Here is a 14,209-nt window from a genome sequence, read left to right as displayed (position 1 = left end):
AATTACATTAAAAAGGGCCTACAACTATGAAAGGTCAACAAAAAAGAAAGTGTTTTTGGTCACTGTCAAGAGCTTTTAACTACCTAACATTTGAAGCTCTTGCCCTTTCTATTAAAGTAGGAGATTAATAATAATAATATAAGTCTCTGGAGCCAAAGCAGAGAAATATAGAATTGATATTCTTAATCTTGGCTGAAATGATTTAGATGGAGATCTCTCTCCTTGAGCAGGAAGCTTGAATAGTTGATCTCTTGAAGTCTCGGAAGTCTCTTTCAGCCCTATTTTTCTAAGGTCTTAAGGTAAAAAACGGTGCATTTGTATAACAAAGCAGCGTAGCCCTGATTGCTCAAATATAATTTACAGGTCACTTTAAAATTTGTAACATGGCTGCTATTCCAACTCCTACTTTGTCATGGTATAGCTTCACAATTACCTTTGCATCTGAATTTAAATATTTCAAGATTCTACTTTGACTCTGCAGGTTTCAGCATGTCTTTTAACAGTATACACAACCACATTTGTTTTGCATACCTGAGACATCTTTGTCATTTATAATGAAAAAAATATATATTACAAGAATTCTGCGTGTAAAATATATACTTTGGCTCACTCAGAGCTGAGTAATACTACAGAGAAATGCTTAATGTACAATTTCTTAGTAAAAATTCAGCGTGCTCATTATATAAGCATTGCATGATTATGATGGAATAAAATAAAGGTTTTTTGCTTGCTTTCTTATATCCACTCATCACCAAAACTGGTAAGTCTACAAAATGGAATGGCTGAGTATCCAATGCTTTGAGAACATCAGCTGACTTGTGGGTTGCTAGAGAAGATGCCTTTCAAACCAAGTAATTTTCAGGAGCAAATTTCCACTGTGACTTCAGTACAGTATGCCTCTACACTTTTTAAATGAGTATACTAAGAGATGATGAATTCGCTGAAGTTGTTTTGCCTATGAATTGATAGAACTTTTGCGAAGATTCAGTATATCAATTAATGAAACAGTGATGAGTTATCCCAGTGACTTATTAACCAGATTCCACTGTAATTACATATTCACCCCTGGAAGTTGCTTCACCTTTGGAAGCTGAACTATGATACCGTAAGGCAGCTGTTCTCAAACTGTGGGTCATGAGCAACTTAAAAGGGGGTTGCAAACCCACGCAGGGGACCCCATAGCTTGTTGATCAGCTGCTGGGGGGTCACGGTATCACAAAGTTTGAGAACCCCTGCTCTAAGGGTTGTTTCCAAGAAACAGAAAGTTTAGAAAAATGCAATCTCTACATGGGGAAGATGTAGGACTACTAGCATGGTGCTTTCCTTAGTGGTGTAGGAATGGAAGCAAGGCAGCTCAGCTCCAATGGCCCTGGCAAGGCTGTATTGCTCTGCTCTGGCTAGATAAAACTAGAACTCTTGGTTCAGAGATGATACCTTTGATTAGACCAACTAAGAAATTGCAAAAAAAAGGGAACCTGTTGCTTCCATCGGTTTTTGTTCAACTCAGTGTGTTCATGGTATTCTTTTAAGTTAATGGCAATTTTAATGATTTATTTCCTTATAGCTGGCTGCTCCTGCTTTCAGTTAGTAATTAGTCTAGAACAGTCACTTGATTTTCCTTCAGGCTTGACAACACGCTGCTATTGGGATCCTAGTATATTTTTCAGTTAGTCACCCTTTTTTTTCCATATAGGAAGCTGTGCTGTTTACATCTCCGGTTCATGTGAGCTGTAACAAACACAGAATCATCACATTAAAAAGGCTGCATGATGTTCACGCAAACAAGGACAAAACCTTTATCTGCATAAAATGCCTGAAACACACAATTCTATCATTTCTTTGACAGTTGTCAATTCAATTTTAGCCTCTGAGAGAGAAATTTACTTCTTCTGCTTTCAAACAGGTGTGCTGGTAGAAGTGCATTCATTCTGGCCTGCCCATAGGATCCTGGATCCAGAGACTCTTGACACAGAAGTTAAGAAGTCTGTGTAACAGAGAGAAAAACCTGTGGTTTGTCCTAGGAACAGAAGAAAAGGGTCAGTCCAAAAGATCCCTCTAACCCAGTGTACTGTCCCCCACACCCATCTCAAGTGTACCAAGTTGTAGGAATTTTTCTACCTTCTCTGGAACCTCCTGCTATGGTTTTGCCTGCTCTTTTCCCTGCACCTTTTCTTTAGGCACTCCCTGTCCAAGGCCCCAGTAATTCCTGGGCTTTCCTGGTCAACTTTCTCTTGGCTCTGGCCAAGCTTTCCATCTATCAGACCAGAAAGGAGACTGGCAGGGGGAGATCTGGGCAAGTGTGGGGCTGCTTTCCTATCACTCCTCCATTTGTCTCCAGGCCCCATTTCACTGCTTGGTGCGCTTCTTCAGCTCATTTGGGGACAGTGATTGCTGGCTCTGCTTGGCATCCCTTTCCAGATCCTTTGTTATTAACCCATGAACTTCACTTCCTTCCGTTTTCTTTCTATTTGTCCTAAGCAATGAGTTGTGCCCCCAGTGACCTCCTTTATTAAGGGAGGCTTATAGTTTCTTCGGTGAGCTTGTGATCCCTTCAGCACAACAAATAGGCTCATCTCCTACTGGCAGGAATCATTGGCAATCCCTCGACTGGAGGATGACTTCTACCACGGCTCATTGATGGGTCTTGAGGTGCCTTAAGAGTCCAATCCTTGAGTCACAGACTCATCCACAGAAGTTGCTGGTCTTTCTGCAGGCGGGACTAGGCCATAGGTTAGGATTTTACTCCTTTTCCTTCCTCTTTTCTCTTCTCTGTTTTGAGGGCAAGACAATTTACCTCTAAACCAGGGGACTTCAATCCATTGGTAGATTTCTGAGCCTCTTGTGGTAGATCTCGGACCCTCTTGGAGTCGATTCAAGGCTGGGGTTGGGGGCTGAGTGCCTGTGTGCATTTAAGAGTGCAGCCAGTCCAACAGGTCAGACCGTTGGAGGCGGGGGAGGGAAGAGGCCACAGGGGTAAGTTGTGCAGGGCCCTGGCTGGGTGGGACTTACCTGCTGCCCCCAAATAATTTTTTCTCCCTCTGCCTTGACCTGCCCCCCTTTCCATCCCCACTGACTCACCTGCTGGACAGGGGGAGGGGGAAGGGTGGAAGTGCACGATAGCTCTTGGGTTGCTTTTAAATGCCAATAGTGATCTACTTAAAAAGGTTGGAGACCACTGGTCTAAACAGGCTGCTGCTTGGGAGGTTGGGGTGCCATTAGAGTTGGTCAGCAGATGGCTCCTGCTCTTGATGTGGGCATCCATTCTCTTGAGGTAGCCTTCAGCAAGCCCTTGTAGCATTTCCTCTGGCCTCCACGAGATCCCTTGCTAAGCTGGGAGCAGAAGGCTAGTTTTGGGAGTCGAGAGGTGGGTATGTGCACACCATGTTCAGGCCAGCAAAGTGGGATTGCTGACTCCGTGCTGGCAAAATTAGCTGAGCAGGCACTAGGAGTATCACCTCTCTCAGAACCGGGGTGAGGTGTGCTGTGCTCATTCCTTGCCCCCTGGTACCCATCATTCATGACACCTACCGCCAGGCGGGAATCGCGCAGGCGCACTTGTGAAGCCCGGCCCCATGAAGGCCGCCTGTCCTAGCTAAGGGGACAGGCTACTGCTCAGCAGGGGGAAGTGACGGGATCTCTGCAACCAGCCCCTCAAGAGGGGTCCAGGCCCGCCGTGCCTAGGCGGGTGACGTCATGCGTCTCTTCCTCCAATGACAAGCTTCTATAGATTCGCGAACTCCCCCGCAGCCAATCGCCGGCTGCTGCAGCGGCTCCCGCCGCTTTTCGTTTGGGAGTTTTGTCCCGCCCACCCTCGTCCTGTCTTGTTTCCTTCCTTGGCCCCGCCCCCACGCTTGTAGGGTCGAGGCGATTGGTTGAGAGCCGGGGAAGGGGGCGGGGTGAGTAGAGCTGCGAGTTGGGCTGGTTGAGCGGCTGCTGCTGCAGGCGGTAGCACTGGGCTGGGAGTTGCGAGCACAAGTTCGGCGGGGGGCGTGTGAGTGTGGACTTACGCAGCAGTTGGAAGTGGCGGTTGAGTGGGGCCGGTCGGTTGGAGCCTTCCTGCGCCCAGGGCGAGGCGGGCGCTGCCCCCCCTCCTCGGCTCCGCACAGCGGGGGCAGGGCCAGGCCGCGGGGGCTCCCCGTAAGCTGTCTGGCACTGCCCTGCCCTGCCCGCGGCCGCTCCTCGTGCTGGGGGCGTCGTGGGCCTGAGGCTTGTTCCTCACGTTGGGTTTCCAGCCGCGGCGCCATGGACGGCTCTGGCGACGAGACATTCCCCGGCACCTCGCCCCCCTCGCCCGGGGCCTCGAACAACGTGACGCTGTGCTCCAACCCGGGCCTGCCCGTCGCCGCTTCCACCGTGGCCAGGGCCCGCCCGGGCTGCTGCACCAGGTAACGGGGTCGCCGCCGCGGCTGGCTCGTCACGGGGGTCTGCGAGCACTTCTCTGACAACATTGTCTAAACAAAGCCCCTGGATTGGAGGCGAGAACTTTTTATTAGACCAGCGAAGTAGTGCCACAAAAAAAAAGGTCTTTCTTTACAAGCTTTGGAGTACCTGTGTCCTTCATCAGGCCAAGAACAATTCAGAGATTGGGAAAGTTCTGGGTAGAAAAGAGACTTCACTTTGTGCAGGGGAGGTAGAGGGTGCAAGTTTATTCCCCTGAGTACCTCCAAGTCCTATTTCAAAGGAAAATCTCACATCATCTTTTATGTCCCAGTGTCCTACGCTCATCTGAGAACAGACTTTTGCCCTGCATGATGCATGGCTTTGTTGTAGTCCTGTCAAGGAGATGTATTTGCCCTGGTGTTGTTTCCCCTCCTCCCCCACTGCTCCCTGTCACCATGGGAGGCATCTGAGTAGTTGCCTGGAAATGGGGTGGTTGGGCAGGGTGCTTCACCCCCACCTGCTCCAGTGCCAGCCTGCACAGCCCTACTATTTGGGGCTCCTCTGGGTCCAGAAACTAGATGGCATGGCAGCAGCAGTTGCTGCTCCCTAGCTGCCAAATTTCCATCCCCTTCAGCAGCTCCAGGTAGTGCGTTAAATGGAAAAGTGCAGGTGGTCCCAGCTTCATCCCCAGTGCACTGGGGCTCATCTAGGGCGGGAGGTGTACAGTCTCAGTAGAGCCCTGATCCAGCAGTGCATGCCTGAAGGAGGGTCCTTGGGGCTCTATCCTGGCCTGTGGTTCACCCCCTGTGCCATTCCCCTGGGCTGCACCATGCAGATGCTGAGCAGTGCTCTACCCAGAGATCATCATGTCTGCGGATCGACAACAGGTGACTGTTACCTGTTGCTTTATTTCATAAAGTGCAGCTTAAGGTAGCATAAATCACGTTATACCTTAACTTTAGCACGGCTTTTGACAGAGGCTCCCGTGACCTTCTTACTAACAAGCTAAGGCAATACAGACTTAACGAAAGTACTGTAAGGTTGGATCTATAACTAATTGGAACGTTGTGTTCAACAAGTAGTCACCAGTGGCTAGTTTGGAAAAGGTATTCAGTGGGGTCCCCTAGGAGTCTGTCGTGTTCGACATTTTCATTAGTGATTTGGATTAAGGGGTTCAGTGCATCCAGGAAATTTGCAGATGATGACACTGTGGAGAGCAGGGCTAGGACCCAAAATGACCCAGATTCATCACAAACTATTTCTCCAGTCTGTGATGAGATTCAACAAAGGCAAGTGCAAAGTCCTGCAGCTGGGACAGAATAACCACATGTACAAATTCAGACTGCAGTACTAGGTACTCTTCAGTACTGCAGAGAAGTACCTTGTTGTTATGGTAGATCATAAGCTGAATAAAAGCCAACAACATCCTGGGTTATATTAACAGTAGTATCACTCGCAAAGCAAGGGAACTGAGTCTTTCACTCCCTTCAGCACTAGTGAGGCCTTCCCTGTAGTATTGTGTCCAGTTTTGGGCCTCACACTTCAAGGAACATATGAACATGCATTTTACTTGCTAAACAAGAAGTCCAAAGTTGGAGTAGCTTTTTATCCTAGTCACCTGACCAGCCTGGGAATTAAACTTTTTTTTCTATGGAATAGGCTTTGCCGCTTAAAATTGTTTATATTACTGAAGTGGTACTCAGGTGTGCTACATTGGAATACATGATGCTTTAAATTACTTTCTTAAAAAAAACAAATCCAAAACCAAAAAAACCCAAAAAAAACAAAAAAACAAAAAATATACACTAGCAGCTGCTAAGCTACTAATGCTAGCAGTTGTCTTACCTGGTTTTCTTTTCTCCTTGTCAAACCTGTACTGCAGAACCTATTTGTTTATCAAGTAACAGCGCATTGTCCATCTTGCCCTCCTATTCTGTGTTAAGGAGCTAAAGCATTTTAAAGCAGTGTTAGGACAGGGCTTCTAAGTTGAAGTGGGCATCTTTTTGCTGTGTGAAAAGTTAGGAAACTTAAAATATGTAGCTATAGCATAGACTATTTGGGAGCATGATATAACAAGGAAGAGGAAAGCCTTTTAAGGGCTGAAAGACCTTAGTTATGTTTTCTGGGGGGTTCAGTTGAATGTCAAAGGAGAAGAATATTTCGAGAATGCTAGCTGATTTCTTTGGCTTTTACTTCCAAGGCACTGCTCCTCACTCACCTCTGGTAGAGGTAGGACTGCTGAGATGTTCCAGCTGAATGAGGAAGTGATACTTTTGACATAAAAGCTGCAGTAAATATTTGTGTGGCTAATTGCTTACAAGGCAGCGCACTGCACATTAAGCCAATTGCAAACCATTTGAATAGGAATGATCTAAGTTCCACTGTACTGCGTAGACCAGGGGCAGGCACAGAACATCCCGTGAGCTGGATCCAGCCTTCCAGGCCATTCTGTCTGGCCTGTGAGGCCCTTAAATTTAGAAAATTAATGTTTATCTGCTCCTGGCTGCCTGTCAGAGATGACAGGAGCTGGGGCAGTAGGACCCAGGGGAAACAGGATCAAGTGGCTGCAGAAGCAAGGGGCGCCTGGCCCCTCCCCTCAGCCGGAAGGTCCATGCAGAGCAGAGCAGAGGCTTCTGGCCTGAGACTGGGGCTGTTCCTGCCTCCCTGTGTCGGAGGGAAATTCAGATAAGAAGGGGGAGGCAGGGGAGGACTGCCAGTGATTGCCCCTGATTGCTCAGGGTCAGGCTGAGGCAGCTGCTGCAGTCCCGACCTGCAGCTGGGAACCACGTGGTGCTGGAACAGCCAGTGTGGGGTGGAGAAGAGCAGTGGCAGCCACAAGCAGGGAAGTTATGCGGGGGAGTGGCAGAATGGGGCCGCACCGGTGCCCTGGGGCAGGAGAAGCAGAAGCACTCAGCATGGGCTTGGGGAGAGCTGCATGGAAGCTCTGCCTGGTGCGGGCAGGCTGTGGACAAATCCTTCCCCATCCCACATGCCACAACCCTCCCCAGCCACTTTCTTCCCACACACTCGCAGCCCTTCACAAACCCCATATCCACACAGCCACATGCTTGCCCACCCTACACATACTCCTTCCCCTATGCCCCCCACTTGCCCACAATATACAAGAGTAAATCTTCATTTTAAGCTATTGTGCAATCCCCTCTATGTACACTACACAAACACATGTAAATCAGGACAAGAATATTTTTTGGAATCAAATTAATGAGTGATGTAGTTGTTTGATTTTTAGAATATAATTTGGCATTTTTTTGGTTCTGAGATGGCAAACCCTTGCTGAACAGAGTACTTCTGGGGTGGGGGTGGGAGAATAGGAGGGACTTCAGGTGGTAAAGGTCAGAGATTAGGGGGTGGGACTTCTGGTCCCAAAGATGGCGACCAGGGGTCAGGGCTACCTATGTGGCCTCTGACAGCTTGCCAAAACTTGGTAAGTAGTCCTCCGCCCAAAATAGTTGCCCACTCCTGACTCGGACCTCTTTCCTGAAAGAATTCCTTGGAACTGAGTAGGTAAGATGTCAGAATAGTTGAATTGAGGATGCCAAGCCTTCAGCATGTCTTTAGTCTTTCTGGGAACTCCCTGCAGTGCACCATCTTTCTCTGAATATGACTTTGAATTAAAAGGTTGGGATTTTATGATCTACAGATTAGAGGTGCACTGTTACATAGGTCCGATATCGAATCAGTACCAATATAAAGAAAACTGTCTGTATTGAATATCGGCCCTACTGGGGTTGATAATTTGGCCAATAAATGGTAATGCTGCACGCAGCCACAGTGCAGCTCTTAGGCAGCGAGGAGCACAGTTGGCAACATGGAGAGCTGCCTCCAGCTGGTAAGTGCAGTGTGGTGAAAGGGGAGGGGGGAAGATCAACTCCCCTCCGTGGTCAGGGGGGGACAGAGTTGGTGCTGCCTTGGGGCGGGGGGGGGGCAGAGCTGTGGCTCATGGCCCCTGGTGACCTCCTGGGGTGCAAGCGGTGGCCGACCCGACCCTCCTCCACAAGTTGCAGCTCTGGTTTCCCCCCTAACCTTGCTTAGGCAGCGCCTGCTCCCTCCCTCTCTGCGGGGGGGGGGGAGTGTTGATCTGCCATCCCCCGCATGCCCTCTCCCACTTCACTGCATGGAACTTAACAGCTGGAGGCAGCCGTATCAGAAATCAGATCAGTATCTGCTGATACACTTCCTTAAATATCGACTATTGGTATTGGCCCCAAAAATCCCTATCAGTGCACTGCTACTAGAACCTGTTTACTAATGCTTAACCTACAAGAAGTTCTTTGCAGATGTGTATTTTGTTGCATTTGTCTTGATGCAAACATCTTGCATAAGTAGCAATATTTCTACACACATACTCATGTAGATGTGTTAAAATTAAGCTATGGTTCTTTTTAGGGCCTTTATCTTGTAATATATGTTAGTCTCAAGCTTGTCAGGTTTTTATGTCAAATCTTTCAAGAGCAGACTAGATATAAGCGGACCAATTTGTGTGGCACTTTCTTTCAACAGGATTTCTGATGTTCAAGCATCTTATCTGGAAGAAGGGAGACTTTCACTTCCATCAATGACTCCCCCAAGTACCCAGTCTGACTCTGAGCCAGTGGGGAAGCTTGCTCTCAACCTTCAAGATGATTTGTAAGTAAGAGTACTATTTTACTCTCTTAGAGAAGAGTCAAATATTAATTTTAACTAATTATGTGGTGTAATTGTATGTCAAGGACTGAATTGTTTTTTGTAAGAAAATAACTTGGCTCCAGTTGCTTCATTATGTTTTTATCTGTTTTCCAGTACAACTTTTCTGAGGTTTTTCTTTCTATACAAAATTTGTATTGCTGAAATCTAAAAATCTAGGAAATAAGCTTGCATTTAAAACTACCATATTGGAAGGGATAGTGATGCTTTGAGAGTTTATTTGTAGTTTAGTGGCCCTGAGCTCTTTTGCCGTGGAATTAAAAAAAAAAAAAAAATCTGATGATTACTCTCATTTTGGTATTTGTGGTAACTTCAGATGTTGTTCTTGCTTAGGGAGCATTTCCTTTGTTAATTGAAATATTCGTACCAGCTAACTAGTTGTAGTATTGCCAAAAAATCCTATGACAATTTTTTCCCCTGCTTTTCTGGACTGCTCATGTGAAGTGCTTGTGAAGGTCTTAAAGTGATTCTTAACCAGGGTGATGAAACATTCTGATCTGTTGTAGTCTTAGTGTTTTTGCAACAGAAGAATTGTTCTATTTTTCTGTAGTCAAAACAAGTGAAAATTAAGAACTGGCATTTTCCACAGGGTGCCTTGAGTCTGAGTTTGAGGTCCACTGTCTTAAAAAGTCTGCAGTGGAATAAACAGTTGTCTTCAGAGAACATAAAATTAAGTCATAACATGTAAACTTTTCTAGTTTAGAAAAAAATTGTGGGAGAACTAATTTTGATGTAATGCTTCTGCCGGTTTTGAAATTAAGGCGGTATTAGAAAACATAATTCACAGATTCCTGTTTAACAGTAGTAAATTTTGCTGATAATTTTGGGTTTGGAGTTGTTAAAATGCAGAACCACTGGAAACCAACATTGTTTGGTTACTATTTGCTGACAGACTGTGAAGCCCTCAGTAACGGTTAAGACTCACAAAGCAGATGCATATGAAAAATAAAATATTCTCTTTAAAATTATTGCACCTGAATGGAATTTCTAAGAATTTACAGGTAAATGCCGGTGACGAAATAAAACCTAAAATGGACCTTTTAGGAAATGTAGTGCCCTCCTTCAGCTCATTCGCAAATTATTTTAGTAAGAATAACTTGTGAAAAAGTTTCTCCTTCAGTGGAAAGCTTAACATTCTAATATTATAAAAGCCTTAATCTGTCCATCCATAATGCTTTATTCACGCTCTTATTGGCTTAAGAACAGCCAATCAGGGCACAAGGAAGCGTTCCAATACATGGCAGGGCTTCATCCTGATGGTGGGGACACAGGACTGAGTGCAAAAAGCAGCGGCAACAGAGTGGATGGAATGTGGGGGTGAGGCCACCAGTGCTGGCTTTGCCACCCCCTGCCCTGCTCCTTGTTGGGGGGTGGGGAGGAAGGCCACTAGAGCTGGCTTCCCCGCCCCGCTCCTTGGAGGTAATGGCAGAGGTGCGGGGGGGGGAGCAGGGTCAGGATGCCATGAGGGGGCAAGGCCCCCGGCGCTGGCCTTGGCCCATCTCTTCCCCCCTCCCATCACCTCCACCTGAAGGCCCACGTAGGCTCACCTGGCAGCAGTGGGGGGAGGAGTGGGCCTGACGTAGGGTGGCGGGGGGAGTGGGTGCACCATGACAGGGGCAAGGGTAGGAGTGGACCCAGGTCTGACGCGGGGAGGAAGAGCGAGCCTGAGCAGTGGCAAAAGGTGGCCTGCTGCGGCAGTCGGAAGGGAGCAAGGGTTCCAACCTGGCCCAACACAATGGCGGCAGGGGGGAGGGAAGGAGCAAGCCATCGCCTCCTCTCCTTGAGCCTGGACCCACTCCCCAACTTCTCTTGTCTCCCTACCCTCTGGCCTAGTCCTCCCCTGCATTGGGCCTGGGTCTGCTTCTCCCCTCTCCCCACTGCTGTGGCACAGAGGTGGGGAGCGGGTCTGGACCCCAAGCAGCAGGAGGGAAGAGGGGAGCAGGCCTGGATGGAGGGGGTGGGGGCACAAGGCTCCATCCCTGCCTGCTCCCCCCGTCATTCTTGACAGACAATTGGCTAGTTGTATTATAATGACACTGTGAAAAATCATAGGTTTATGATTAAAATATTTTACTCTGTGAGGATTTAGATAATACTGAATTAATTTTTTCGGGTAACTAGGTGACTCTAATTTTTTCACTTGTGGTGTCATGATACGGAAATAATCCTTACATTGAAGGAATCAGCCTCTAAAACAGAGAAAGTACACCTATGTATTAGGGATGTAAGTGTTGTTCAAATAGTTACCCATTTAAATCCCTTTAATCATATCAGTTAAATGGTTGACCAGTAACACATACCTAGCGCTCATGTGTTGCAGCTAGTCTTTGTTCCCTCTCCCTTGTCCAGGGGAGCGCTGCAGAGAGGGAGGTAGAGGCAGAGCTGCATGCTGCAACTAGTTGCCCTCCTGGGGCACTGCTGCTTCCCATTCCTGCTGGCATTAAATGTTAACTGTAATGCATTAACAATATAAATACACTTACTGTTTAACTGTTTAACCTACTATGTATGTGACTGGAGTGAGTTTTAAGAATATGGGAAGTTTGAAGAATCTAGTGGGATAGAGTCAGCATGGCTTAGATGATCCAGCATGCTGCTGTTTCCCTTAAGTTTTTCCCCATTCACTATTCATTTCCTCTGTGTGTGTGTGTGTACGTGTGGCTTTCATAAATGACACATTAGATACACAAGTAGTATAACTTGAACTGTACTACTTGAACTGAAGATTCATCTTTAAAATGATATGGGGGCTGTTGTGAAAGATTGAACTTGGTATATATTGGTTTGTGTCCTTTATTTCTGAATTCAACTGATATATCAGATTAAAACCAAATGTCAGCACATATAAGCGTAGGTTTAAATAGTTTTAAAACATCTTTTTCCGTTAAATTTGGTACAGCTTCTTTGCCAGCAGAGTCATGCATCCTTACTAGTTTTCAGATTTCTTGTAAACATAGTACCCATTCATTGTCTATGAAGTACTTTTAAGATAGGGGTTTCTGTATGCTTGCAAACAGTGTCTAATTCTTCATCAGCATGGTCAGTGAATGCTAGTAATGACTTGGTGTACATGGGTGTTAGGTATACTTATCTCGCCTTTTGATCTTGCTTAGAATCAAGTTAGCTGACGCAGTAGTAAAAATAGTTTCATAGTTTGTAGGTTCGGAAGGGACCTGAGCAGATCATCAAGTCCGACCCCCTGCCATGGCAGGAAGAAGTACTGGGGTCAAACAACCCCAGCAAGGTGTTTGTCTAGCCTCGTCTTAAAGACGCCCAGGGTAGGAGCCAGCACCACTTTGCTTGGAAGTTGGTTCCAGATCCTAGCCGCGCTGACAGTGAAGTAGCGCCTCCTGATGTCTAATCTGAATCTGCCCTCTGCGAGCTTGTGACCATTATTTCTAGTCAATCCTGGTAGTGCTTGGGGGAACAGGGACTCCCCCAATGCCTGCTGGTCCCCTCTGACTAGTTTATAACAGGCCACTAGATCCCCCCTCAGCCTTCTCTTGTAGAGGCTGAACAGGGTCAGGTCCCTGAGCCTCTCCTCATAGGGCCTGCCATGCTGCACCCTGACCATGCGAGTGGCCCTCCTCTGGACCCTCTCAATGTTGTCCACATCCCGCTTGAAGTGCCGTGCCCAGAACTGGACACAGTACTCCAGCTGTGGCCTGATCAGTGTCGCATACTGGGGGAGGATCAGCTCCTTGGACCTGCTTGAGATGCACCTGTGGATGCATGACAAGGTATTGTTGGCCTTCCTGACGGCATCCCCACACTGCTGGCCCATGTTCATCTTGGCCTAAGTGATGACTCCAAGGTCCTTTTCTGCCTCTGCACTGACAAGAAGGGAGTTCCCCAGCCTTTAGGTATGGTGCTGGTTCTTCTTCCCCAGGTGCATCACTTTGCACTTGTCTGTGTTGAATCCCATCCTATTCTCATCCACCCACCCCATAACCTGTCTAGGTCCGATTGCAGCCTATTCCTCCCTTCTAGCGTGCCCATGTCCCCCCTCATCTTTGTCATCAGCAAATTTGAACAGGGTGCTTTTTACCCCCTCATCCAGGTCACTGATGAAGATGTTGAACAGTGTGGGCCCAAGGACTGAGCCCTGTGGAACCCCACTGCCCACATCTCTCCAGGTGGAAAATGATCCGTCCACCGCCACTCTCTGGGTGCGGCCCTCCAGCCAGTTGGCCTGCCCCCAGCCAAATGGGTCACCTATGTTTCATTTTCTCCAAGTAAAAATGGGGAGATATAATGGCAGTGTTTTGTGTCTGTCTTTAGCTATTATGGGTAATAAGTGGATAGGGTTTCACTTGTTTATACACCAGATGTTTGAAATAACCTTTGTATTCTGACTATGATTGAGCTTTGTCTTAAACAGTCTGTTAACAAAATGACTTTTCCCCCTCTCTTCTCCCTATCCTAGGGAAAGTACTGTCCAAATTAAAGAAGCTCGTCCTATTTTTGATAATTTGGAAGAGTCCAGCTTAATACAGAGAGGAATCAATCAAAATGATGCTGCTGAGTGCTCAAGTCGCAGTCAAGATTCTTTGCTTGAAATATTACCACTTGAACTTTTGGAAGGTATTTAACTTCTAGAAATGTATACACTTAATTGTTCACTACAACTTTTTTGCATTCTCTGTTGACACCATTAACATTTTCAATGTTCATTCTAAATTTTTTTAATACCAGTTGCTAAAATCACAATGCCTTAAAATAAGAGTGTAGTAATGGAAATGAGTTAGTAATTGGTGACCTGATTTTTGAAGGCTTGAAGGGTATCAGTATTAAACCATCCTTTATTTTTTGAATGCTAATCTGAATAGATTAGGGAATCATTAAGTACTGTAGGTGTACTTGTATTTTTTGACTCCCTGCTTCAAAGAAAAATCTGGGAAGAAAACAGTTCCTTCTGGCTACTGTAGTGCCTTTTTTTTTCCATTCAAAGAGAAATGTCATTGAAATTCGGTAGAAAAAATACCAGATTTAGAAAATAGGTACATCAACTTTTTAAATATAATTGGTTTTACATATTTCCTCATGAATACAGAAAATGTGCAGTTCTTGATTTTAACAGAACAGCCATTTCATAGTTTCTAGGGTTGGAAGGGACCCGAGCAGA

The 14,209-nt window shown here is 46.5% G+C and overlaps 1 protein-coding gene across 2 annotated transcripts in view; it reads left to right on the top strand.

Moving 5' to 3' along the window:
- The first annotated feature begins 3,922 nt into the window (after nt 1–3,922).
- CEP192 (centrosomal protein 192) overlaps nt 3,923–14,209 on the top strand; it is a 106,651-nt gene continuing 96,364 nt past the window's right edge. For both annotated transcript variants that reach the window (XM_090039623.1, XM_090039622.1), the window contains exons 1-3: nt 3,923–4,385; nt 8,902–9,027; nt 13,511–13,668. In XM_090039623.1, the coding sequence (XP_089895749.1) occupies nt 4,243–4,385; nt 8,902–9,027; nt 13,511–13,668 (427 nt within the window). In that variant the 5' untranslated portion in view covers nt 3,923–4,242. The remainder of the gene's footprint in view (nt 4,386–8,901; nt 9,028–13,510; nt 13,669–14,209) is intronic.

The sequence above is a fragment of the Crocodylus siamensis genome, chromosome 3, assembly GCF_052110815.1.
Source record: "Crocodylus siamensis isolate JL-2025a chromosome 3, ASM5211081v1, whole genome shotgun sequence".
Classification (NCBI taxonomy): domain Eukaryota; kingdom Metazoa; phylum Chordata; order Crocodylia; family Crocodylidae; genus Crocodylus; species Crocodylus siamensis.
This window is presented reverse-complemented; position numbering and strand designations above follow the sequence as displayed.